This window comes from Manis pentadactyla, chromosome 12 (assembly GCF_030020395.1).
Source record: "Manis pentadactyla isolate mManPen7 chromosome 12, mManPen7.hap1, whole genome shotgun sequence".
Classification (NCBI taxonomy): domain Eukaryota; kingdom Metazoa; phylum Chordata; class Mammalia; order Pholidota; family Manidae; genus Manis; species Manis pentadactyla.
Window position 1 is genome coordinate 59,383,321 of NC_080030.1, and position 26,948 is coordinate 59,410,268.

Here is a 26,948-nt window from a genome sequence, read left to right on the forward strand (position 1 = left end):
GGAGGAGCATCCTCTCATCCATGTACTCAGTTTATTCATTTTTTGGTTCATTGCACAAATGTATATGGATGCCCATTACGGATCATCTACTGTTGTACCTTGCAGACTTGAAATCAAACGAGGTCTGTACTCACAGACGATAAATCAGTGGCAGTAGAAGAGGCATCAGGTTTAATGTATGTTCTGAACCGAGTTTGGTGGGAACCCAAAGGCAAGATCTCCAAGGATGGGGCATCAGAGATGGCTTCTCGTCAATCTCTAAGGTGATTAGGAGCTCAGTGAAGGAAAGTGTGGAAAGGGGCTTTCAGGTGGGATCAGGTGCTGAGAACCTGATACTCTAGGGATGGTGCAAAACCAGGAGCAGCAGGCTTGCAGGACACTTGTAGGAAATTAATGGGAGACAGGGGAGCAGAGAAGCAGAGGCCAGATCATAAATACTCCTATAAGCTGAGCTAAAGAGGTTAAACTCACCCTGAAAAGCTGCGGGTACTCACTCCTCAGGCATTTGAGAGATGGTAAGGAGATAAAGGTTTGTGACTTGGTGACTGCATGAGGATATAGAAGTTGAGATAATCTCAGATAATGCCCGGCTTTCTGGTTTGGAGTTGATGGTGGTACCTGTAATTTCAATCACGAAATACAGAGTTTCATTGCACATGTCACGTGCAATATGGCCAGTCCTCTTAGGTTAGCTGTTTTAAAGGTGCATTTTTTTTTTGTTCTGTGATACTACAGAAGACACCAACTGCCATAGGACTGATGGAGAAAGCTTAGAAGTGAATCCGTAAGACTGGGTCCTCCATGCACACACACACACACACACACACACACACACACACACACACACACACACACACACACACACACACACACAGTATGGTTAATTGGAAATTTACCAGATAGTCTGAGTGTTAAAAGGAGGTGTAGCAGAGCAAATCTGCTGGGTTCAAATCTACTTCATAATTGTGTGACCTGGGTAGGTAATTCACTTCTCTGTGCCTCAGTTCTGCCATTTGTAAACTGGGATGATAATAGAATTTACACAAGAGTTTGTTTCCAAGATAGGTTGTAAGAACTTTAGGACCAGACACGAATCCTTTTTTGTTCATATGAAGCGAGTAAAAATAAGAATTTTTCTGCTCTAGATATATTGAGTTTGGGATGCATGTGTATAGCAGGAGTTGGAGATTTGAAGGTCTCGTGAACATGTAGTCTACTGACGAGGCCTTCCGTTTGAGTGACATTACCCAGGCCAGGGTGGAGAGTTGAGGCCAGGGGAGCAGAGGAGACACAGGAAGCTGAGAGACAAGACGGCTCCAAGAAAGGGAGTAAACAAGCATTAAACACGGCAAAGGAATTGAGTGAATGAATCCTTTGGAATTTGTACAGAATCAACCTGGTGGCTCTGTCAGAGTACTTCAGTCAAGTAGTGGGGACGGACCCTGTGACAGGTTGAGGAAGTGGGTTTTACATGGAGAGGGCATTCAGGAAGTTGAAAACACAGTGATGAGGGCTTTTGCTTTTTTGTCCACTCTGCCTGTCTTCATCTGAAGAGATGGAGGGCAGTGGGTGTGTCAGGTCTCACAGCCAGTAGAGCTGTGCTGTGCTTACCAAAACCCTGGCACATCCTATCATTCCCTTGAGCCTGTTAGATACACTCTGAGCTCTGGTCCTCACCCCACGTTGAAAAAGCTCTGTTAGTGGTGGTGTTTTCTGTGCCATTGTGTATCCATGAATACCAATTTCTAACAAGATAATACTGTATTCAAAGCAACATTTCAAAGTCAGGGTGATGTTCAGTGTTTCAACATGAACTCAATAGCCAGACAGGAAATTGGCATTAACTATCTAACTGACTTGATGGGACAAAAGAACGCATTGGCTGAACTGAGCACTAGCTAATCAGGAGCTACTCGTTTACAAGTAGGCACTGAGGAGCGTGCCCCATCCTCCACAGAGAACAAGCCCAATGGCTTCCTGAGACTATTTTCAGTTCAGGGGGGCATACGCATATCAAATGTGCATTTTCATTGGGTTCTCTTTGCTGTGTGGCGCTAGTCTCATACCTAAAATTAGCATTTAAAGCAGTTTAGTTTTTTATATACATTTATCAAAGCTAAAATGAAGACTTCTACATAGAGATGAAAAGCCATTTTGGTTTTAGTGGGTTTCAGGCACAACTGATTTTCACTCTGGAATGCTCTGGGATGTTCTGTTAAACATTTATAAATCTGGCAGGTGCTGTCAGTCAGCTACAGTGTATTTGAACTCCCCAGCGAAAGAGGTGTTGGGTCACCCCTGTGGTGTGTATACCTGCGTGGTAGTCACACACTCTCCGGGGTTTGCTCCTGGACAACATCACGAATGACTATTGTTTTTGCAAATGAAACTTGTATGTTTTTAATTCTGCTAATAAAGAAACAGAAGAGGTTAATAACTTTTTAAAAGGGAGAAACAGAAAATGTAAATGACCCATAATTCCTCTGCCCCTTGAGGTAATCCCTTTTCAAGTGAATACATATGTGCACATGTAGTCACACAGATGCACATCTCTACTTTTCTATAGGCTGGAATTGCTGATTCTGTGGCACCCCCGGCCTTTTTCTCCACTGAGCAGTACATTGTAGGTCCTTGTCATTATCTCATCATTTTTCAGCAGCCACTGGATGCGTGATGGTATACTTGATCCCATTAGTGGGCATTTAGGTTATTGCTCAGTTTTCACAGTTAAACATGTAACTGGAAATATTATACTTGTGTATACATTTTATGATAATTAATTGCATTGTTTCTCTAGGGTAAATATTTTTAAAAATTAAAATTGGTGTGCCCTCAAGGGTTTGTTTTTGACATATTGCTCAGCTGCTTTCCCTAAAGGTTCTTCTATGAAGTTAGATGCCCCTTGGCAGTTCATGTGACTCCTTGGCTGCCCTCACACTTGCCAGATTAACAAGGGTATAAGATATTTTAAAAACCTTTGCCAATATAGGGAGGAAGAAGCATTGTTTACTCCCCTTTTTTTAATTGTGAGGAAAGAACATTTTTTAACTGTATTTTGTTCTCATAGCCAGTGAAGTCAAAATACACGTAATATATATATATTATATGCACACACATATATATGTAGACACAGTTTGATTTCTTTGAATTGCCAATTTGTATCCTTTGTCCATTTTTCTATTCATGCCTCTTATCTCTTACAGATTTGTTAAGGTTAGTAACCCCTTTGTCACAAATGTGTATTTTCCCCAGGTTTTCATTATTACTGAGAATTACAAATGGCACTAAAAAGAAGCCCAAGGCAAGATGAAGCTGACAAATTGAAGACATGCAGGCCTTTGTGCAGTTCTGTTTTGGTTTTGGCCCAAACAGTATTGTTGAGCATTTGAATTAATTATTAATGCTTAAAATGGGGAGATACACATAATTTTAGAAACATCAGAAGCTCTGACATGTCAAGCTTGCTTTCTCCCACGGTTGCAGTGGGTAAGGGGGCCCTGCCACTCTGAGGTGAGAGAAGAGCTCTCCCCATCTCTTCACACTGAGTCCTTGGTACCCAGTTACCCTGCGCATGTGCTACTCACTCAGCCTCTGAGGGGGGGCAAAGGTGGTGGTCATGACTTTATTATGCCTTGTCTAGGGCATGTTTCAGAGTATGGAGATTAAAGAGTATTTAATTTTAAACTGCATTTAGAACATGATCTCACCCCACGACCTTAGAGATTAATTTGTCATAGGTCACTTATGCTCAGGGGCATAAAATACCACCCATGTAGAGCTAAGTAATAGTCTCATTAGTCTTGAGAACTTTCCTAATGTTGGACATCCCAGATACTATCTTTTAAATATGTAAATTTGTGGATGGCATTAGGAGGGAATTTTGATGTAGTAATTAAATAATAAGTCTGTGTGTGTGTGTGTGTTTAATACTCCTGTCTTCATGAGGATTTCATTTCAAGGAAATGTTGGCCCTGTAATTATTTAACTTTCATGCATCAAAAGAGTTTAGTTGGCATGAGAGCAAGTGGGAACCTAGAGCTGTTTTCTGCAGTAGGGTGGCCAGTACTTAAATGTGGCTATTGAGCATTTGAAATTTGGCTATCCTGAATTGAGATGTACTGTAGGTATAAAATAACATACTGGATTTTGAAGAGGTTAGAAAAAAAATGTAAACTGATAATAAGTGAGAGAATGAGAGAGTTGAGTCTAGAGATTAATTCTTTTGATTTCCATTAAGCTTTTTATTTAAGTAAAATAGAAAATGAATGCCTAGCAAGTTCTTTTTGTGTGTTTCAAAGATGTTTTTCTAAATGATAAGGGTTTTGTTACTGGTTTTTAAGCACAACTTTTATTTGATGCTACAGAGAAATGTTTTCTCATTTCTGCTTATCTTATGAACCTAAGATTGACAAAAGTTTAGCTAGAATAAAGTATGTGAATGTAACCTTTCTGTAGTCCATTTGTTATTTAAAAGAAGCTTTAAGATTTTATGCTTTCATATCAAGTCCCCACAAGATTTGAGCCCAGCAGAAGGAGCCAGAAGGCTGCACTCTAGCTCTAGGCTAAATACTTAATACTCTTAGAAATCTTTGTCAAAGCTTCAGGGATTTGGGAAAACCAGTTTTTTAAAGAAGTCAGAGTCGTCCTTGGATATCATAGATAGAGTTATTCAACAACAGAGAAGAGGAAAAACAACCTGAAAATTTTCCACTTAAGCCAGCAGATGAAAGTAATAGTAAAGACAGGAGTGCTGCTTTCGTCCTGAGATACTGTACAATTCTGCTTGTTTTTTGCCCTCCCCAAGCGCCGACTCTTCAGGTTTGCCTTGCAGATTAGTCCCTATTTCATTCATGTCTATTGTGAACTGAATTATCATTATATATCATTAATGTATGCATGAATGAACATGTTCAAGGAACTGTGATAGTTGTGAGGAGGAGGTAAACACATAGGAGCATGTATACAAACAACATACTGAGTGAAAAATAGTGTTTTAAGAGCAACCTAGATAAAGTAGCATTTTCAGCACTGTCCTTCAGTAAGATTAATCCCTCAGTAGTGTGTAGGACTAGTTGAAGGTGTGCAGGATCAGATGAAGTACCCTGTAAGGAATATACTGTCCGGACATGTTTGTCTTTAGCAGAGTTGAATTGAATTTGGAAGTAAAACCAGGAGTGAAATATCTTACGAAAATCTATAAAAATAATACCAGCTAACATTTATTGAGTGCCTACTCTGTGCCCAGCTTTGAGAACTTGGCCTTTTGTTATGTCAGTGAGTTCCTACAGTCATCTAAGACATAGATGAGGACACTGAGGCCGAGCTAGGTTAAGTCCCTCACCCAGGGCACACAGTTATGTGAACAAGTACAACCATATTTTTTTCAAGTGTTAATAAGTGAGGTAGAATTGATGTTTTGATTTGACAGGATTCTCTGAAATTGCTGTGTGGTAGTAATTCTTTAAGTAGAGTGACCCAACTGTGTCAAGGATAAAAATCCTAGCAGAAAAGTTACTATTAGCTTTAAAAAAAACCCATTTAATTGGTCTGATGAGATCATTGACAGCTCCCCCCTTCCTCAAAGGTAAAAGCCTAAAGCAGGCTTAAAAGTTAAAACAACTCTGACCATTGCAGGGCAGAAGAGAAGGAGATGCTCTTCCTAACAAGTCTCCTGGTGGGGAAAGGGATGCAGCTGTGTGGATGGCAAAACCATGTTTTTGTTTTTCTTACACAAAGGGAAATGTGGGAAAACATCCCCACATTGACTCTCCTGAAAGCAAAAATACTTAATTGACTTGTGAGTCTAGCAAACTTGGAACTGAATTTTTATCTTCAAAGTGCAATCATGCTAGTGTGGCTGTTCCTGAGCACAGTGTAGCTGGCATTCAGAGGAGGCGGAGATCAGGGAGAGCCCACCTAGCCCTAAAAAAGACCTAAATCTGAGGTGCAAGCCTCAAAGGGGCCACAGGACAGCCTTGTAAGGAAAGAGTGGCACCCAGCTTAAACCTTCAGGCGAACCAAGAGAAGCAGAACCATTTTGCTGAATTATTCTTTGTAGAACAGTTGCTGAGTTTAATTTGACTAAATCAGAAGAAAACACTAGATTTATTTTTCCCTCTATTCAGCAGACTCACAAATAACGTATCTGTGAGAGAAGGAAGCTGCAAAGGTTAGAGGTAGCAGATTGGCCATCAGCAGTTCTCAGGCTTCCTGGTCTCAGGAATACTTCACACTGTTGAAAATGGTTGATGTGCTCAAAGAACTTTTGTCTGTGTGAATTATATCTATTGAAATTTACTGTAATATATATGAAAGTTACAGCTCTTATAATTTACCATATTATAAATCAGACAGTTTTTAAAACATCTAAATTAAAAATAATTCTTTAGTTTAAATAAGTCTGTCTGAGAAGGCTACATGTACTATAAGGGTCCAACTCTATGACATTCTTGAAAAGGGTTAAATAAATGTTGAGACAGTAAAAATAACTGTGGCTGCCACTGATCTCATCAGAAGAGTCTTTAACTATTGGGAAATTATCAACTCCATGGTGGTCAAAATAGGATTTTCCAAAATTCTAATTTTCACCTGAAAGCTTCAGTTTTATCACTGGTTACAAGTACTGTCAATTGTTTTCCTGGAAGTGACAGGCCCACCTCACTTTGAGGAAAATGCCTGCCAGATACCTAAATTGAATAACACAGTTAGTCTGTTAATAATTCCCTCAAGTAAAAAAGGCATTTTATGAAAAGGTGCTTTCCTCAATTCAGATTCAGGCATTCATACAAATACTTCTCCTCTGTACATCCATTATACTTCTGTATAAAGCAGGGGTGTTTTATGTATTCTTATTTCATCACACAGAATACAAAAAAGATACACTTCGAGGGTTGAGATTTAAGAAAATTAAAAATTTTTTCTGTTTCATCAAGGACATTTTTAAGTGAAACTGCCTCTCTAGTTTCACTAAAAGTGGATGATACAGTGGCTTATGGTACAAAAAAAAAAAAAGGTTGAAGAATGCCACTCCCTTGGCCTGTGCTCAGATTCCAGCAGGTTTACTCACTGTTGTCGTGAAAATGTCAACGTCCTGAGCCCAGCAGGTAATGTCTTGGTATGATTAAGAAATAGCTTTGCCTTCACCACACCCTGAAAGAATCTCAGCAACCCTCAGGGCCCACAGACCACACTTTGAGAATGGGTGGGCCTATATGATAGTGGAAATACAAACATTGTAGGAATTGACTGTTTCCTGTGGTGACCAAATGGACATGTATCATACTTGGCATTTTTGGCTCTAGGACTCATATCTTATAATAGGGATTTTGCTTAAAAAGTAAAATCACATGCAAATTGAAAATCAAGAATAGCATGAAAGTTCAGCATTAGAAATACCTGAAATCTGTAAACTATTGTAAATACAACTGAACTTTGCTCTTACATGCACAGACCTCATTTTTATTTAGAAAATAGTTGCATTGTGTCATATTTTATAGGTGTTTTTCAAGATCCCGGGCTGTTATTACTATGCTACAGTAATTGAAGCTTCCTTAATCTGAAGAAGTGTTGTGTTTTCTTGCCTTATTTTAATTATTTTGGGTGAAAACCTCAGTTTCTGCATATTTATTGAGGCTCCTCTCTGGATGAGTGCTTTACCACTTAAAGGCAATATTCTAGTGGTTTGTGTCAGACGCTTAATCAATTTCTAGAGTAGAGCACACTCAAGACCTACTATGTAAGCCACTGTCTTTGGGAACTTTTGAGGTTGTGCTTCTCAGGTGAGGTCACAGAACTTGTATGCTTGAACCTAGCTGATTTCCCAGTGATCATTGGGCACACTGAGAAAGATAGATTTAAAAATACTCAGAACCTCCTATGAAGACTTAGGGCTACAGGCAACTGACATGTATCCTTGAAGAATTTGGACATAGAATTAGACCAGTGATTAGTTGAAACAGCCGTATTGGACATAGAATTAGACCTATTCCCACATTGGCCAAAAGAGGGGGACACAGGCTAGGGGATGTGACTATAGTAGTTAAAAAATGTTGACTGACATTGTATAGTCTAGGGGTGAGAAACCAAGGCATGGAAACTGGTTTCGGTTTTTGTTTTTGTATATTTGACCAAAATTCTGAATATAATGTATAATCCATAAACTTTACAACTCTGATCTTATCAGACTTAAGATGAATATTATGACATTGTCAGAAGTGAAAGCAGCCCCAATGAGATACCACCTCATACCAGTTAGGATGGCTACTATCCAAAAGACAAGAAATAGTAAATGTTAGTGAAGATGTGGAGAAATGGAAACCCTCCTGCACTGTTGGTAGGAATGTAAATTGGTGCAGCCACTGTGGAAAGCAATATGGAGGTGCCTGAGAAAACTAAAAATAGAAATACCATATAACCCAATAATTCCACTTCTAAGAATTTACCCAAAGAAAACAAAATCCCTAGTTGGAAAAGATACATGTACCCCTGTGTTTATTGTCACATTATTTACAATAGCCAAGATGAGGATACAACCAAAATGCCCACCAATAGATTAATGGATAAAGAGAATGTGGTGTATATATACAATGGAATATTATTCAGCCATAAAAAGAGAATCCTGCCATGTTGTCATATGGATGGACCTAGAGGGTATTATGCTCTGTGAAATAAGCCAAGCAGAGAAAGCCAAATACCATATGATTTCACTTATTTGTGGAATCTAAAAACAAAACAAAATGAACAAAAGGAAGTAGACTCACAGACCCTGAGAAGTGACTAGTGGTTACCACGGGGGTGGGGGTGGGAGGGGTGGGTGAGGAGGCTGAGAAGGATAACGGGGCACAAATACCCTCAATCATATAGTAAGTTGGTCATGGGGAATATAGCCAATGATTGTGTCTTCCTGTGTTGACAGTAACTGCACTAGTGGGGGTGAGGATTTAATAATATGGTAACTGTTGAACCACTGTGTTGTATACTTGAAACTAATATAAGCTTGTATATCAATGATACTTCAATAAAAAAAAATGAGGAAAAAAAAGAAATTGTGCAGGTTGAATTAGTACGAATAATTAATGCTATCAATTTGTAATGACAAAATAAAGATGTCCAGACTTTTGTGAACATGAGGTAGAATTCAGGCTTTAAAGAAAGAAATGAGTGCTTGAAACCTTATGGATCTTAAATGAAGGGCCAGTGCCTAGTTTTCAGTTTGATAGGGATATGTGATAAGTCATTTAGATGTAAAATGTAGTCTGTTAAAAATGGCCGCATGTTTAGTATTTTATCTCACAGACACGTGCCAAAAGGACAGACACATTTAAATGTCTGATGCTTGTATGCCAGTGGTACTGGGGATTCCGGCCTCGTCTTTTCTCCTTCCCACCTCAAAAGCTAGATGTTCACTACTTGGGAATATATTTCTGTATGTGTTTAAGTTCAAGGAACAGTTAAAAAAGGATAGGTGGGATATGTAAGTTAAAAACTTGATCTAATAAATTACTCTGTCTTCATCTAAAAACAAGGAACTGGAGTTTTCTGGTACATTGAATATCTAATTAACTCAGAGTTACACTTGATTTACTGCATCTTAGAGAATGAGGAAAAAATTTAACATAAAAATTACAATAAATGTAATTTCCTTTGATTCTGAAAGCTGTTCGGGATCCTAAGAGCACATTAAAGTTGTCATTTATAATATTTATTGCCAGAAAAAAGAATTGATTTTACTTTACAGTGGTTTGATTGAAAATAAATAAAAGTAAATGATATTTGGATTTACATGGGTAACTTTCTTTTTCTCTATATGTATTTCCATAAATGTTGAAGTTCTTTGAAATCAGGATCTCTTTCATTCAATTCTTGTGTATTCCTAGATTCCTGTTTGTCTATTGATGACTTTGAAATAAGTTTAATTTTAACTTTTTTTTTAAAAATTGAAATTTTTTATATTTGGAGAAAACAGATTCAGTGAAATAATGTGATATGAAGCCAAGAGGAAATGGAGAATAGAATCCTAAGCCCAGTTCCTTCTGAGGTTTCCAGGCATTGGTAATGTCAGGGGTTATTTTCTGTAATGTAAGCTAGCAACATGGCAATTGAGTTCAACAAAGGATGCATATTCACTAAGCAAAGAAAACAGAACCACCCGCTCACAGAGAACAAGGATAGAAGGACTGGAGGTCCCAGATAACTTTCAAATCCAAATGGGTACTTTTACCCGTTTCTTTCCACCATCTCCCACATTTATAATTACTAACCTAAAAAGAGACAACTTTGTGTTTTCGCCATTGTTTCTTTTTTTCCTGCCTAGAATCAGGCAGAAGTACTAATAAGTAATGAAGTAGTCTAAAGCAGCCAACTGGGTGGGAAACAATGAATTTGATTAATCAACCTGTCTTGCATAATCAAGAGGCTATAATATCTGTGATAAATCTAAGTAGTGGGGAGTTTTTTCATTCAAACAAGACTTAATTTTACCGAACAAAAAGAGAGTCTATTCTAATTGACTTTGGGATCATTGTCTCTTGGAAAGGACATTAATTACAACTCTCCACTGTCCTCTGTAATCACCTGTCATTTGCCAAAACTTCCATCAAGCTGAAACAGAAAATGAACACAGTTGTCTTCTTAAAACCCTTTTCTTTTTCAGGGACTAAGCACCATACTTATTTTTTGCCTGTCTCCCTCTCCACTCCTATTTTAGTCCTCTCTCCTACCTACCTGCCTTTGATTGTAGGCTTGCCCAAGGTTCATGTCTTTTATTTTCCCTGTGAGACTAATCTCTTGGTTTCTCTTGCCCCTTTGTGCCAACTTGCAAATCTACACCCCTAGACCTAGACGTCACCCGGGCTTTAAGCCTGTTTTGAGGGTACCAGCCTCCAAACCTGATAGTCTTCCTGGTGCTTCCTTCTAGTCTCACCACCCTCAGGTCTTTTTCCTTCCCTGGTGTCTCTCAAGGCCTGTCTCCCACCTGGGTGCTGTAGCATCCACTCAGATCCTCGCCACATCGCAGTCACCCCTGACCATTGTCATTGTCCTCATGGAGTGTGGACTGCTCCAGTGGCCTCCTGACTGGTGTCCCCTCTTGCTCCACCCCACCTTTGGTCTGTTTGTCACACTGAAGTTGCAGTGATGCTTTCAAACCATAAATCAGGCCATGTCAGACTTCCCTCAAAACCAAAGGGGAATCAGACCAACCTCTTCCTTTCTTGGGCTTGTCATGCCCTGTGTGCCCTCACCAACTCTGACTCTCTGCCCCATGCCCTGCCTCCTGTACTCTACTCTTTATCTTTGTAGTAGTAGACTGACAGTCTGTATTTTGTCTGAATGTTTTTTCTGAATTCATTCTTTTTTTTTTGTGGATTAGGTCAATGTCATACCTCTCAGTCTAGTATTACAGAGTAGCCCTAACGTTTTTTGCCCTTGCCTTCCATTACTCAGCTTCAGTAACGTCCATTTCTATCCTGCACTTTCTCACTTCCTTGCCCTTTCCTCATTCTGCCCTCCCGCCTGAAGCACCCATTCTGTTCATTTCAGTGAAGTCAAAGTTGACTTTGGTTTTCTCCTCCTTGAATCTAGCTTTAAAACCTGCATCAGTTTCCTTTTTTTTTTTTTTAGCTGTTTACTCTATGAAGTACCTTTGTTTCATAATGACCTCTTATTTTGGTGTGCTCTGGTTTGCCAGTTGTTTCTAGTGTGCTGGTCAATTTTCCAGATATTTTAAGGCCCTTGAGGGTGGAACAGACTCTCATGTGTGTCTTCTGATAAATGTGCTTCTTACTGTAGAATGAAACAGACAGTAACTGTTGATTGCTTGATTTGGAATTCAGTGAACACTACTTATCTATTTTTTCAAGCTTCTGTCTTTGGAATATCTAAGCCTCTTTTTTCCCTCCTAGGAATTCACTTTTTAAAACAGCATTCAGCTTGGTGATCCTGAAGAATTTTGACCATCCCGAGTCTTCATGCCACACCACTGCTCCCGCGAATTCCTGTCACAACTGGTAACAGCGGCCTGAAGGATGAAAATGCTGACACCAGACCTCACCTTAGCAGCTCTGGTCTATGCCACTCCATTGCATTTTAATATATTGTTTTGTTTTATAACCACTTCTAAATAGTCTTTGTTCTTTTTTTTTTTTTAATTAGGGAGTTTTGTTTTTTTTTCCTGTTGACTTTGTGTACAACTACCTGCTTTTTATGACTCATTTTGATCAAATGATAGCGAACAAAGCCAGCCCAAGCTGGTAAGGTGCTGTTCACTTGAACAGGTGCTGTTGTGCGGAAAGGAAACTCTAATTTAGGTAGTGGCTTTCCTTCTTCCAGATCCTTCCCATTGAATTCTTACAGTAAATATTTACAGAGTTTTCAGATTGCAGTAAATATACTGTATGAGAAAATAATAATACAGATTAAAAGCATTTCTTACACCTTGAAAATTTTCTAATGTTTGAGAATTTAATTGGGGGTATTTTTTATATTGAACCCTTTCGACTTTCCAGTCCTGTGACTTTTACTTTCAGTAGAAAGTCAGAGAATCTCCAGACTGGAGAATTATGAAGAAGTTTGCGGACCTTGCACTGTGTTTAGAGACCCTATCGCACCACAGTGCCAATGCTTCTCGGACATGGGCTCTTCGGCAGCATTCCAGAAACAGGAGGGATGAGAGAGGAAACACTTTCTTCCCTTCTACTAAAATATTCAGGCAGCTTAAAACCTTAGTGCTTTCTTTCTTAACATGTCCAAATTTCAATACTTAACATTATTTGAACGCTTGCGTAGAACACTTGCTTTGTATTAAACCTCCTTGTCTACATGTAAAACTGACTTCTTGTTACTTGTATCTCTCAGATAGTTGGGTAATAAAGGCAATTCACACAGGTTTGAGGACACTGGGGAGAGGAATAGGGGCTGTGGTGGTTTTTTTGATGGTTACAAGAAAGCTATACCATTTAAAGCTTGACACCAGAAACCTGATAGGGACTTATTAACTGTGTTGAATGTTTTTCCTTTGCTTTTGACCCCATGTATAGTTACGATGCCAGATTAGATATACAACAGCTTCAAGTTGTATTAAATGATATTTTGCTTTCTGTAATACTGTTATAAAATAAAGTTTGTTTATTCTCTAAACTTGTCACTTCTTTTTCTATAAAGGTATTTTAAGAAAAAAGTCAAGTGATATTTTCAGTCAGAAGTTTTATAATATTTTGTAGTGTTTAAAGAATCTGTCATTCAGATCTTGTATAACTTGATGCCACTGTCAGCATCAGCAATGTCCAGTGGCTAAAGCGCTGTTGGAAGTTTGTAAATCTCATGTTTAGAATGCTGGGTTCCTTCTGCCTCCTTACATAATCCACCCCAGCTTTTACAAATTCTCCAAGGGATACTGTTGCTTGTTTTCCTTGTGTGTTTTTTGTTTTGCTTTCAGTAGGTGTTTTAGCTGTCCTATCTGAATCGTGCTCGTCTGCTGCTGTCCACCGGGCCTAAATGCATCAGAACCGACTTTGCTCAGGGCTGCATCCGTGTGTAATTGGGATGGTTCCTTGTGAAGCTTTTGCTGAGATGAATCAGATTAAATGGTGACTTTTCTTTTAAACATTAAAAACACTATACAGCATGTGACCAAGACGGTATATATTCCATTTGAAATGTTACGTAGAATTATTCTCCCTAGTTATTAAATTAAAGCAAGCATGTTAAGTGTTCCTTGCATAACTGTCTTTCCTGAGATCTGTTCGTACTGAATTATCCACACCTTGTGAAAGGTCTTTCTCACTTTCAGTAGAATCGTTACAAAAACAACTCTTCCTCTCTGGAGAAGCCTATGTAAGTAAGCCAAGCCTTAGAATATTATGGAACCAAATGTGATTCTGCAAGTGTCTTTCTCATCAGAAAGCTTGTATGTATAACATTCATATTTCAAGCAGAGATAGGTCTTGTCAGGGTGTTTTGAGAACCATACCCTTCCATACTTGCAGCGATAAAATGACAGTAGTAGGAGGTAAGGGTGTGTAGGACAGCTGCAGTGGAATAGGGAACACTGTGTTTGCTTATGGCCCTGTTTTGTTTACTGAGATAGCAAGCCCAGGGCTTGGGGCCCCAAAGACATCTAAAACATTGATGGGTCTTAGAGCCCAAAGAGCAGCCGGCAACAATTGATGATAAATGCCACACGTGGCCTCAGCAGTAAGGCTGTTATTTTTAATTTTGACATTTTAATTTTTAATTTTAATACAAGTATTTTGTATTTCTTGCAAGACATTTCTCAAGATATTAAAATGTCATCTGTAAACTGAGCTTTCAAAACCCCAAATGACAGAATATGAAAGATCAACAAGGCTTGCTGAGGCAACATGTCCATGAGCTAATTGTTTATCTTAGGTCAAAAGCAATACAGTTTTGGGGTGATAAGCAATAATTCCTTTTCATTGCATGGGGTTTTACAGGTATTTCATATAAGCCTGATAGCAGTCGTGTGAAACAACAGGGAGCAGCAATGCATTTTCATAGGCCACAGGATATAAAATAAGGTTATTTTAAAAATGGATGGAGTCGGTAGATGTTGGTATTTCACCACCTGTGAGTAGCTTCTGGTTTCCTTTATGATACACTGTGGGATTACTCACTGCAAAGACACCAGTTCATGCAATAATTATCACCAGGGCTCCTGCAAGGAAGCATGGAGCCATGACTAATGCCCAGCATGGACTTCGTTATTTTCCTTATTTATGGATAAAACTATTTGATATCTGAGAACATCAAGCAATTAAGAATTCAAAATAACTTGAGGGTAAGGAGGAGTGAGTCTCGGTTTAGAGCAAACAAGTTTGGCCATGAGTGGATAATCGCTGAGGCCAGGTGATGGCATGTGAAGTTTTATTGTATCATTCTGTTAAAATATTCCATAATAAAAGGCTAAAAAAATAAAGCCCCATAGTAAACAAAATGTCCGTGTATTGTGAGAGAATACGTTATTCTTTATTGTATGGTTCTGTAGTCATTTTCCACTATAGTCTAACACATCTGCATTAGAGGCTAGGAGATGTGAATGTCGCTGTTGAGACAGTAACAGTAGGGAACATAACATCGGTTATTTTTTCAAAAGTCAGTGTGGACTTGCATGGATCCTTGTGTTTACATGTTCACATATTTGCTGGATTTAGGCCCTGGTGGAGAGTTGGCTCCAGAAGAGAACATGGCCATCTGACAATTCCTGGGTGTCCAACTTCTGACCCTTGGCCACATGATCAAAAGCACTGGCCCTAGGTATAGTTATGATGCCAGGTTAGATTTACAGCAGCCTCAAGTTGTATAATGTGAAATTTTGCTTCAAAAACACTGGTCTCAGAATCTGACAGATGGGTGTTTGAATCTGCTGAGTGAGCCATGTGACTTCAATGAAGACATTTTAACACCTATAAAATGAAGGTAATGGTGCATCCCAATATGGGGGTATTCTGGTGGGGAGATGAAATAAAAATGTTTACAATGCCTCGTGGAGTTCCCAGCAAAGTAATGCCCTCAAAAAGGTAGCTGTAATGAGTAGTAAGAGCATGGCACAAATTAATCCACCAAGGGCAAATTTATGGAAGATACTGCCTTTCTGATGGCTTCTGTACTAGAATTCTATGCTATTATGAGATTGCTTGGGAAGCCTCTGGCTGTGCAGGTGTGTGGGCCTGACTGTCCTGTGAATCCTATAGTGTCAGGAACCCCTTATGATTGACACATCCTCTATTGCGTGGGGCCAACTAAGATGGCTGGTGTAAGAGGCAGCACAAATACTTTGATAAGACTGGCCACAGGCTTCCTACCCACAGATTACTGGATGGGCTTCATGGGGCTAAACTTGCCCTGTGTAGGTACAAAATTATGGGCATATCCATTTTTCCTAGAGATGATCCCTGACTTCAATCAAATTCTCAAAAGGCCTTACTACCTAAATACAGGTTAGGATCCTCTGCTTTTAATAATCTGGATTTGGGAATGTGGATTGGAACAATTGATAAAAAAACAATGGAGAGAATACTTTTAAATTCCCAAGCTGGTGGTAATTATAAATAAGACTTTGAGGGCATGTTGCCTATTCTATTTGAGCTCATTTGCCAGGGTACATGTCATTGTGTGAATTCTGATAAAACTAAGAGGTCTTAATCTGATGAACACACTGATTACAAGGTCAGAAAGCAAGAATCTCAAGAGCATTTCTCAAAATTCTAACTTCCTAAACCAAAAATGATTTTCAAAATGTGTTAAAACAGTTACGAATTCTGATTTCTAAGACAGTTTTGCCAGAGAACTTAAGACTTAAAGGAAAAGTTGTTCTTGGTGTATAGGAGTGTTTTCTCTGTTCCTGATCTTCCAATTGCTACTAAATTATACCTGGAAAATACTTGTGGCTGCTACCTGGTCAGATTGATTATAAGGAAGTTAAGAAGGTTACAAATAATATTTTGGAGAACATAATGTATGCCAGTCCTTGCACAATTTTCTGTTGTATCAACTTGTACAGGTTCTGGCTATGGACGAATGGTCCTGGATTGCAGTTCCCTAGCACCAGATTCCCAAATTACCAACACTGTTAACGAGAGCGGTGGATAGAAAATAACAGCTTTCAGCTCTGTAAAAAAAAATTCATTCTTTGGTAAATTTTCCTTGAATAAACAGAAACAGGACCTAGAGCACCCATTTAAGTATTTTATTGATGGTCTCATGTTGCAGAGCCAAAACGGGATTCTTTTTTATTTCAGAACTAGCACGAAGACTAGGAACTGTTGGGTGAGACCATCTAGGGTTGTGTGAGCATTTTTGGCCCCTGGTGGAAGGCTTTGCACCATAAGATGGAGCAAAATGTAGGATAATGGAAGGAGATCGCTGGTCTGGTCTAGGTGGCAGCAGGATGAGGAGGCAAAACAGCTGAAGCCGAAGGAGATCTTAAACTGGGTTCTGAGCACGTGAAGAGCAAAGGTGTGCTGTGCAGCCGATTGGCTGTGCTCAGTAAAGGATCTGACAAATTGAGCGGCAGTCCTTCAAGCACGTGATGCTGAGACCCTTCGGACTAGTTCTCTCCAAGAGAAATCTAACATGTTTCTGTTCCTCTCTGTGTATAAAAATCTAACAAATCTCATGATTTCATTGGAAATTCCTTACTCTCATTCAATAGCAACAAGAGAAATGGGTCTTGCTTTAAACCACTGGGTTATGTCCATCACTGAAAACATGTATGTTTAGAGCTCCTCCGTTACCACAGTAGATGGAATGCATTTTCCCTGGTGAGGCAGAGATGATGGGACGGCATCCACTGGCACCGAAAGTCAAGCTGCTGAAGTGCCTGTTTCCAGAAGGCAGAGCAAAGCCTGGTGGCGAAGCCACAGATTGATTGGCTGGCCACTGGGAATACGATACATCCTTTCACACCTTCTGTTAAAGAAAGCATTTTTACACAAGCTGATTTCCACTAGGGGCTAAAAAGAGATCTTTCCCAGAACTGAAAGAAAATTGTTATTCCTTCCATATGGCATGAACACTGTTATTCTAAATTACTTCATCCTGAAAACCCCAGCAGACATTTTCATTGTAATCAAATGCAATACAACACAGAAATGAGTGTCCTCAATTGTACAGTGAGTTTTATATTACGCAAGAAGTGCAAATGGAGACCAATAACTCACTGGATGCATATGAAGAATTGTAAGTGGGGGTGGGGCAGAAGCAGAAAATACCCATCACTGGTGGGGCATTCTTGCTCTTGGTGGTCCACACAATTTTGTATGCTTGTATGTCACTACCGAAATGGGTGCATTTCTTCCGGGCAACCAAATTCATCATGTTTTATCAAGTTAATCTGTTAGATTCACATGCAAAGATTAGTTTACCCAGACTTTCACTTAGGACATGGTAAGCATCTTTGGTTAATGTTAACTAGAAAACTGTGGAGAGCAGAATAATTACAGTCTATTTTAATTACCACTTCGAGTTAAATGTTTCTCTTCAGTTATCTATGCTGGCTCTTTGGGGCTTCCATTGAAAGAATAATTCTGCTAGTGAAATGTTGACTTTTCTCCATATTTAAAAATAGCTTCCTGATGTTTTGATTTTAGAAGCAAAGGTTTGAATTATTTTCCACGTGATTTACATGAACATTCTGTTCTTTCCTTTTCCCAGCACCAAATTGCCAGTAGTTCCAAGTCACATCATGCTGAAAGCTACATTCCTGGGTGGTCCGTCCCTGGATCCGAGGGACTCCGCTTGTTCTGCGGGTTGTTTGTCACAATGGTGGTTGATTTGTGAAAGCAACTGGGAAAAGGAGAGAAGTAAACTTGGAGCCAGAATGGTGCCTGAAGAGGTGTCCTTTGAGTCTCCAAACTGCAAGAGGAGGACGTGAAAACACATGGGGAATCCACAGAGCTCTCCAGATACTCATCTTTGCCATCCATTTGCTCTCTACCAGAGAGGTCTGGTATGGACAACGTGGGCTTCCACGGGATTATGTAATGAGGATGCTTAAGAATTTTAAAAATAATTCCCTTCAGAGTGAGCATAGTCCTATAAAAGTTTAAGTTACAGTGGATCCAGTCCATAGAGCATATCTAAGAAAATCTTGCATGTTTGGTACTCTTCTGAAGAATTGTTACTTAAGCTGAGTCTCAGAGATGTCCTGTTGGATAATAGCTGCCACTTTTCAGTATGGTTCAGAGCAAGCATCTAGTATTCTTCCCATTTTTGCTGTGGTTCTAGTTTATTAACTTACTTTATTAGCTCAGCCATTGACCTTTGCTCTCTGACCAGTAGAAATGTGCTGTGGTCTAGCCATTGACCGTCTCTGGTAGTCACTTCACTTCGTTTTCTGGTGCAGGGAAGAGCCAGCCTTGTGACTGTGCTGGCGTTGAGGAGTCTGGGACAGCTCTTCATTCACTGAAAGGAAAAACATTAGTTGATACTTCAGAGGCAGCTGAGTGCCATTGTTCATTTACAACTCAGAAATGGTTACTGGCCAGCATTTCTACCATGGTGGCCTCAGCAAGTCACAGAAGCCCCGCTCTTCCATGCAAGTCCTACCATAGGATCTCTTAACCTCCTCAACCACTTGCAAGAGAAATGTAAATGCTTATTGGTAATGGTCTCGGTTAGAGTGGACAAAGTACCACTGTAATAAAAATTGTTACATGCTAACTTTATTTTATATTTAGCAGATTAAGTGTTGATTAAATTTAAGACTTCCCCTCCCCCAACCCCACACACAAACATCGAATAAGCATTTATTAAGCATGCCTACAGGCCGGGGTTGGGGACAGGGAAATGAATAACATAGAGTTTCTGTTCTTGCTCCCCACCCGAAAATGTGTTTAGGCATTTATAGTCTTTAGATAGGTCAAATTCATTGTCTCCCTTTTATCTTTTGGTGTCTTTCACAGAAAACTGACAGTTTGGGTTTTTCATCACCCATATATCCCTTAACCGCTTGAAATGTAACTTCAGTTAAAGCTACTCTACTGAAATTTCAAAACTCATCAATGACATCCTAATTACTAAATCTGGTGAGATTTCTCAGTTCCCAGTTTCCTTCTTTAGCATTTGACACTCCCCACCCCAGGCCCCAGTCATTTCCCTCCCTTTGGCTGTTACTATGTACCACCTTTCTGTGTATTCTTATCTTCTCCTGTGGTGTCTCGCTGTTACCTCTCTGGCAAAAACAAATTTGATCTTTAGCCCTGAGATCTCTCTTGAGATTCCAGCAAGTGTACCTAGAGATCTTCTGGGGACATAAAAAAAAATGTACACTCTCTTCCTTACTGCTACCAGCACACAACTGAACCTGCTCTTACTCTTTAAAGCTTTATTTTCAGAATTATAATCAAATCAAGCCAGAGATCAAGAGCTTATAATATCTTGGGAGATAGTACATGTTTATAAAATTGAACCTAAAAATGGTCTTTTTAGCTGCCACATCAGATCTGAGCAATTTACCCTGTGCCAGTCACTGTAATGCCATGTAACCCAGGACATATGCACTCTCCCTGACCTAAATTCTTCCAGTCCTCCACAACTGTTTGTCATCTTAGTTGGGAGACATTTCATGTGCATTAGATGGTGACAGGCCCTCGGCTATGAGCCTCAAGATTTGGTAGCTAGTATTTGCTGAGCACTTGCATGTGCTAAACACAGTGTGAAACCCTTAGCTTGCCTTATCACATTTAATTCTCACAATGAATTAGGTTGTAGTCACCATTGTTATTGTTTTATAGATGAGCAAATTGAGCCAAAGTAAAATCAAGATGAAGCAATTTGCCCAAGATCACAGAAATTGATGGATTCAGGATTTGATCCCAGGCAGTCTGACTCCAGAGTCCACACTCCCAGCTACTCAGTTACACTGCCTTTCCACATATATTGCTGCTAGTTCAAAAGTATTGCTTAAGATGGCCTATGGCTTAGATAATAAACTCATTGAAATATGGGTGATTTCTTTCATTGCCTTTTATTCTTAATTATCAAACACTAACTGCAGAAGAGCTTTGAATGGGGAACCAAGAAATAAACTGTAGAGCTGAAAATGGGTGATCTAAATAATGAGATTGAAAGAAGAGGACTAGAATAAATCAAGAGGAAGCTCATCAATCTATAGTGAGTAATCTATCCAGTAAATACAGCACCTTTGCCAGGTAAGATGCAGAGAGAAAGAGAAATCAGTTAACCTTCTGAAAGAGTTTAGAACTTGGCCATCACTTTATTTCAATGGGTCTATTAAGGAGAGTGCAAAGAGAGATTAGACAGGTGAGGTTAGGCAGGTGGCCTCAAAAGCCTCTGAGTCTGTTGTGGAAAATTCTTCAGGCAATGAAGTTTTCCCCATTAGGCCACAGGTAAAGAAATGCAATCTCCTTGAGCCAGGGCTAAATCTTTATACTGAAGAATCACCACCATCAGTCATTACTCGTGTTCCATGAAGAGACTGATCAAATCTCAAGGCTTCTATAAAATTCTTGCTTTGTTTAAAATTTTCCCGTAGTTGCCTCTCATATTTGTGGTAAGTTTATTTGCCTGAGCTGAAAGGATTCATTTATTCAACAAATATCAATTGAACACCAACTTTTGACCTTGAGCAATTTACTTAATTATTACAAGATATATATTAAATATCTGTTATTAGAGTGACACAAACACAGCCTTCTTAGAATGTATAAGCCAGCAGGGGTGCTAATGACTAATAGATATTCAGAACAGGCTGCTAAGAACCTTATATGTGTATCACCTCACTTAAGTCCCATACCAACCCTATAGCTAAGTCCTGCTATTATTTCCATTTTACAGATGAAGAAACGGAAGCTTCAAGGGTTTGAGTGACCATTGCTGCAGATGTGGAATTTGAACCCCATTTGGTTTGACTCATAGTCTGACTCTTAACAATTACTCTTACTCCTCAAGGCAACTGACTCAGATTGAAGAGTGCAGGATGTTAGAGAATTTCCTTTCTTCCTTTGTAAGGAAATTGATGTTCCCTACATACTAACTAAATTTACATGCACCATTACCTCCAAAGCCTTGAAACGTAGGGATTAATGTTGAATGATTACAGTATGTCCACATGCTCTCCATCACATCTTAAAATGCCTCTCCTGTCTGATGGACTAGGATGTATGAGGCAGGTGAGCTGATTTTCTGCTTTAGAATGCAGACCTCGGGTTCTGTGAACACACCAGCTAATCTGTCAATGTCCCTTTCTTAACAGGAATCAAATGGGAATGATTGCACTTGCCATAATCCTGTCTGAAGATAAATGACATGGGCAATTGACCATCTGTTTACAGATTTTAAGTGGGAGCTGCTAAACAGAGATACAAACTGGTGATATTTTATTTGGGGCCAAGTAATCTCATTTTCCCTCAAACTGGAGAGAAGATATTACTACAAATACCAAAAATACTACAAATAAAGAATTACTCCAAAAAAGGGTGCACAGATTCCATCTGGGAGAGGAGGGAATGGTTTGAATAGAAAATCCTTGAGAGAGAAACAGGCTGCTCCCCAGCTGCCCTCCTATCCAGGCACCAGAGAGCACCCATGGCCCCCACTTGCCTCACCCCACCTCACTCGGGATCCAGCCTCAACAATGAAAACTGACATCAGGGAAGATTGCTTGGGTGCAGCCAGCTGGGCACTCCTCTCGGCGTCCTGCAGATGGTCACCGGCTGGCTGCCAGCACCACGGCACTAGTAGGCATTAGTATTCTTTCCAAGGATGAACTTCAGCTGCGACTCATGCTGCATTAAGAGGTCGGTGCCCAGCTTTTTGTTGGCTCTTTCCACTTCTCACTCTTCTGTACTCAACTCCTTCCCTGTGGCCAGGAAGCTCTAGGCACACTTCAGCGAGAGCCAACAAAAGTAGGAGATGGTGGAGAAGAGCCCCAGAGCGTGGAGGCTCACACATCACCCGGGGTGCCCTTAGCTGTTTAGAGGGTCCTGCCTCCGGCAGCAGGGGTGTTCTGTGCTAACTTTGAGACCAGACTTAAGGAGCAAAGGGCAGGTCATTCTTTAGCTGGCCTTTTGAAAGCTGACCTCTCTGACCAGACATCTATGAGGTCAGAGCCAGAAACAGATTTGTGGTGTCTCTCCTCTGGCTGCTAATGATTTTGCCAGCTTCCTTCCGTGATTTTCTAGAACTGGGATTGTTTTCTTTCAGCCCTGAAAGCCCAGAGTAAGAAATCTGTTCTAGTGTCTAGGACAATCCTTGGTATGTGGTAGAATCTCAAATATTTGTTGAAAGAATGTATGGAAACTCTGCCATTCAGAAGTAGGGTGCAAGTTTGCAGTGAGCCTCAAAATTCATGAAAGGACTCTACCCAGAGAGTGTCAGTCCTCATTATGTGAGGCTGGTCTTCTTGCTATCCCTTGGATTAAATGCTGTGTTGCAAAAAAAAATATGGAGGCTTTGAGAGGAAAGAAACAGACCCAAGGTTTGGGCAAGTCTAGGAGTGAAGCAAAGCTCAGTAGCACATCTGAATTTGAAATGAAGAAGCAGAAGGAAGTGTGAGGAGAGAGCAGCTCTCTGGGGCTCCCTGCTCCATTCACTTAAATGCTTCAGAAGCAGTTCCAGCTTTATTGAGCTATAAACTTAAGGCGATAATCATTGAGATGAGGCTCCATCTCTAGACCATCTACATGGGCAGGGATGTGCTGGGGACAGACAGTGCCTCTGTGCCATGGTCACAGCAATGTGCACGCACAGAGCACTTCCTCTGGGCATGGAACTGTGTGTACTGCTTTGCTTGCACTTCCTCCTGCAGCCCCTCCGCTGCCAGACCACACGCTGGAGGACAAGTTCACTCTCCCAGGGCATTCTGAAGGAAAGGGATTGATGTGTTTACACCCATTATTGTCTGAATTATCTAAATATCTGAGTAACGTACTATAGACCCACTTAGCTTTTACATATTATAGGTGTTTCCCCCAAATGTCACCCAGGGACAAGTAAACTATTAAAACCAAGATTCATCCTTTTTTTGCTGAGTCTGTCCCAAAGATCAGGTGCCCCACTAAAGGATCTGACCTAGAACAACTGGGGGACAGAGCTAGTAAGCCACTTTGGAATCCATGAGATTACCTCAGCCTGTTGTTTGCTTTATTTAATGCTTGGGAGAACTTTGAGTTACTAAAAGTTTTATCTGGCTGAAGAGGCAGCCCGAGATGAAACTTAGAAGTGCTGTGAACTATTCAAGTCCCTGACTGGACATTAGCATCCTTCTCTGCTCCCCAGGTGCTCAGGGTCAGTGGGAGCCCAGCATGCGTGTGAATGACAGTGGTCATTGCAAAAGCTTTAAAAGACTTTCAAAATGTAAATGTTTTCAGTAACTGGGCATTAAACTGATTTGGAAGACTCCAGAGGGACACTGTAATTAGGATCTTGGAGATTTCTAATTCTCTCTTCTTTTGTGAGGGGCTCTTTTCCAGAGCTCAGTGTTAATCAATGGCTAAGTGACAGAACATCCAGTAGACTGGGCTTGGGGCAGTGGAGGATAAACGTACTTAATAAAGAAAAGGATTTATCACACAAATGCTGTAGAGCAAGACAGAATATAGCTGGGTCACTCGATGAGAGAGCTGTTCATAAAAACAAGACACAGAAAATGAAAGGCTAGGGGGATATTTGAGTAAGTTATGACGGGAAACTTAACGATTCCGTAATTTACTCTCTAGAGTATCTTTATATTCTAAATCTTGTCTTACAAATAAATATCCCCAATTGTACTTCCATTCAATTTTAGGTCATAAATGATAGCATTCTTTATTCTAGACTATGAACATCTGTTTATATAATAACATTCTAGAAGGCATTGCTTGGTCTTGGCAAGGTTTCATGGGAGAGGAATGGTTTTCAAATTTGTTTTTTTTAGTACTTTACTATGACACCATCCAACTTAAATGTTACTGGTTTTTGTTGATAGTGCTGCAATGGCTGTTAACCTCTATGATCATAATCTCATGTTTGCTGGGCGCATTATTAACAAATAGTTTGTAGATTCACAGTTCAGTTTTATTAATTTCAAATGCAGCAGAATAGACAGTTTCAATCCAGGACCCAACTGTCATGTCCAAGTTACTTCAAGCTGCTTAGGTTTTGCTATTTTTTTTTTGGTACCTTAAGACTACAATCTCATGGAGAGTTTACACAAGTCATCAAATATCTAGTAGGGCTTGACATTTACCCAACCGTGTAATAGCACAATGATTGGCACATTTCCTTAATAGAATTTCAGTGAATGAGAAAGAAGTGTGTGTGTGTATACACACACTCATGATCACATACACATATCTATCTGTCAAACAGGAGGCAGATCATGAAAAGTGTTTTAATGCTTGTGAATCTATTTCCCTGAGAGAGACAAGTAATCACATGTCATGGTGGCTGGTTCACAGTTTGCCTGTCTGTGAGGGGCTGCAGCTAAGGGGTCCTCATAGCAAGCGTTCAGAGCCCAGCACACAGCCCACACTACTGAAAGGAGCAGCCAGACTGGGCCAACGTTCACCAGTGATGGTATCTCCAGAGAGTGCTTGTTGAGAAATACCTAGAAATCAAAGCGATATGTCACTCTAGGCCTCTCCCGAGCACTGACAGTGTATCGGCTCTTTCCAAAGGTGTGTGTGGGAAAGGACTGGTCACCCTGCCTTACGTGGCTTCACACTTACCCTCCATCAGTTTGATCCTGAAGTAGGCAATGAGAAGGAACAGCAGCAAGGTCACGGGCAGGAAGACGCCACAGAGCAGGAGCCAGCCGGGGAGCTCTCTCATGAACTCCGACAGCACTGGGCTCATGGCCGGTCACGCTGACCCTCCGACCGGGCCGGCGGGGTGCCCCTCGGGATGAGCGCAGCTTTGCTCAGAGCCTGCACTTGTTTTCTTCTGGGACTCTGGCCTTTGCTCAGCACATCTCTGTTGAAATCGTGTGAACTTTGCTCTATTTAAACAGGCCCATGAGTTCTGAGAAGATTGCTGGCAGGTTACTCTGTAACTCAGCTACAAAGTGTAGAGGAATTGAAAGGTGATTCTCCCAAACCATTCCAGAGAAGAGTATTTATCTGGCAGGGTTGGGAACTGACACCAGAAGGCCTAGGTTTCTTTGTATTCAGTTTATCTGGAATGAAGAGTACCTCCTTCAAGCAAACTTCATTGTCGTATGTATTCTACCTGTATTTTCCCAGACATAGGATGAATATTTTATGTTTTCTAAATTTCAGAGCTAAAAATTACTTAGTAGTCATGTTAATAAACTAATGAAGTTGTGTGTAGAGAAAGTAAATTTTCCTTCATAGATAGTTGATACAAATAATATTAAGGAAGGGGGAACAATATTCCTTTCATATAAAAACGCTTCCTAAAATGCTGTGACTAGATGCTGGAGGTTACAAAGAAGGGTAAGTCTTAGTCTCCATCCTCTGAGAGCAGAGATCTCAGACACAGAAAGAAGTAATGGCTGCAGGTGATAATGGCAGACTAGATGGTAGAATGGCCCCTTTCCCTTCTCCCCTTGGTGCTGCAGGCTTTGCTTGCTGCATTAATAAGCTTGCATTATCAGCTGTCTTCCGCTCACACATTCCTGTGACCCACCATCAGCAGTAGAAGGTAGGCCCTGAGTGATAGTGATGCAGGTTGCATGGCGATCACAGGGTTTCTGGGAGAAGAAAGAGCCATACACTGTGTTGACATCAACTTGTTGACTAAGCTGAGTTGCCATTCTCTGCTTTAGTGAAAAATTTTCAAAGATATTGGTCTGCAAAACTAAAACCAACTGAAATTTCCCTATGGAAAGGATCTCCTGAAGAACTGGAAATATCTTGGGTGGAAACAGCAGCCGCCTTCTTGAGTTCACACCTCTTCTCATGTCCTAAACCTGCCCCATCCCCACCTGGCAGCTGCCTTGACAAGTGGCTGGCAGTCTGTCGAGGGCTTGCTGCTGTCTGGCCTCCTGGGTGTTTTCATTAGGGGTTTTTGATGGTCATGCAGTCTTAGTTCCAGCTGTAACACTGGCTCCCTAACTTCTAGTAAGAATGGGGAGGGTCTCTGGGGTGCTTGGCTGGCATTCCTAAGCAGTGCACAATGAACTGCTTCCTCTCAAAAGAGAGACACCTACATTTCGGGAAGATTCAATCTGCACCTGCTATGCCCTTTTTCCTCCTCTTCTGCCACTTCACAAACCCTTGACTGGTGCTGCTGCTATTATACTTAAGTGCTTTCCAAAGAAATGGTTCTCTGGTGCCCTTTCAGCTTGAACAGAATGCTAATCTGTAGTGTCAGTTGACAAGGAACCTCCATGAGTAGGTGACACTACCAGGGAGATGTTAGGCAGATTGCCACATTCATTCTTTCTGTTCCATTCCGTTCAGCAAGTCTTCATTGAATGCTCACATGAGGGTAAGTAAGAGTAACAGGCAAATATGTAAATTGCAATAAAG

The 26,948-nt window shown here is 40.3% G+C and overlaps 2 protein-coding genes across 16 annotated transcripts in view; one reads left to right on the plus strand and one right to left on the minus strand.

The window, feature by feature from the left end:
* EPB41L2 (erythrocyte membrane protein band 4.1 like 2) overlaps window positions 1-13,134 on the plus strand; it is a 198,467-nt gene extending 185,333 nt beyond the window's left edge. For 9 of the 15 annotated variants that reach the window (XM_036903795.2, XM_036903790.2, XM_036903796.2 and 6 more), the window contains one exon: window positions 11,901-12,113. The gene's annotated coding sequence lies outside the window, so the exon portion shown is untranslated. Of the gene's footprint in view, window positions 1-11,900 lie in introns of all 15 variants that reach the window. The other 6 variants (XM_036903798.2, XM_036903800.2, XM_036903802.2 and 3 more) reach the window with 1 other exon arrangement.
* A 143-nt stretch (window positions 13,135-13,277) lies between these two features.
* Window positions 13,278-26,377, minus strand: SMLR1 (small leucine rich protein 1). Its single transcript, XM_036903644.2, is given in 4 exon segments — window positions 13,278-18,918; window positions 25,185-25,340; window positions 25,343-25,459; window positions 26,104-26,377. Coding segments are annotated over 4 exon segments (627 nt in total). The 3' UTR covers window positions 13,278-18,838.
* Window positions 26,378-26,948: the final 571 nt, after the last annotated feature.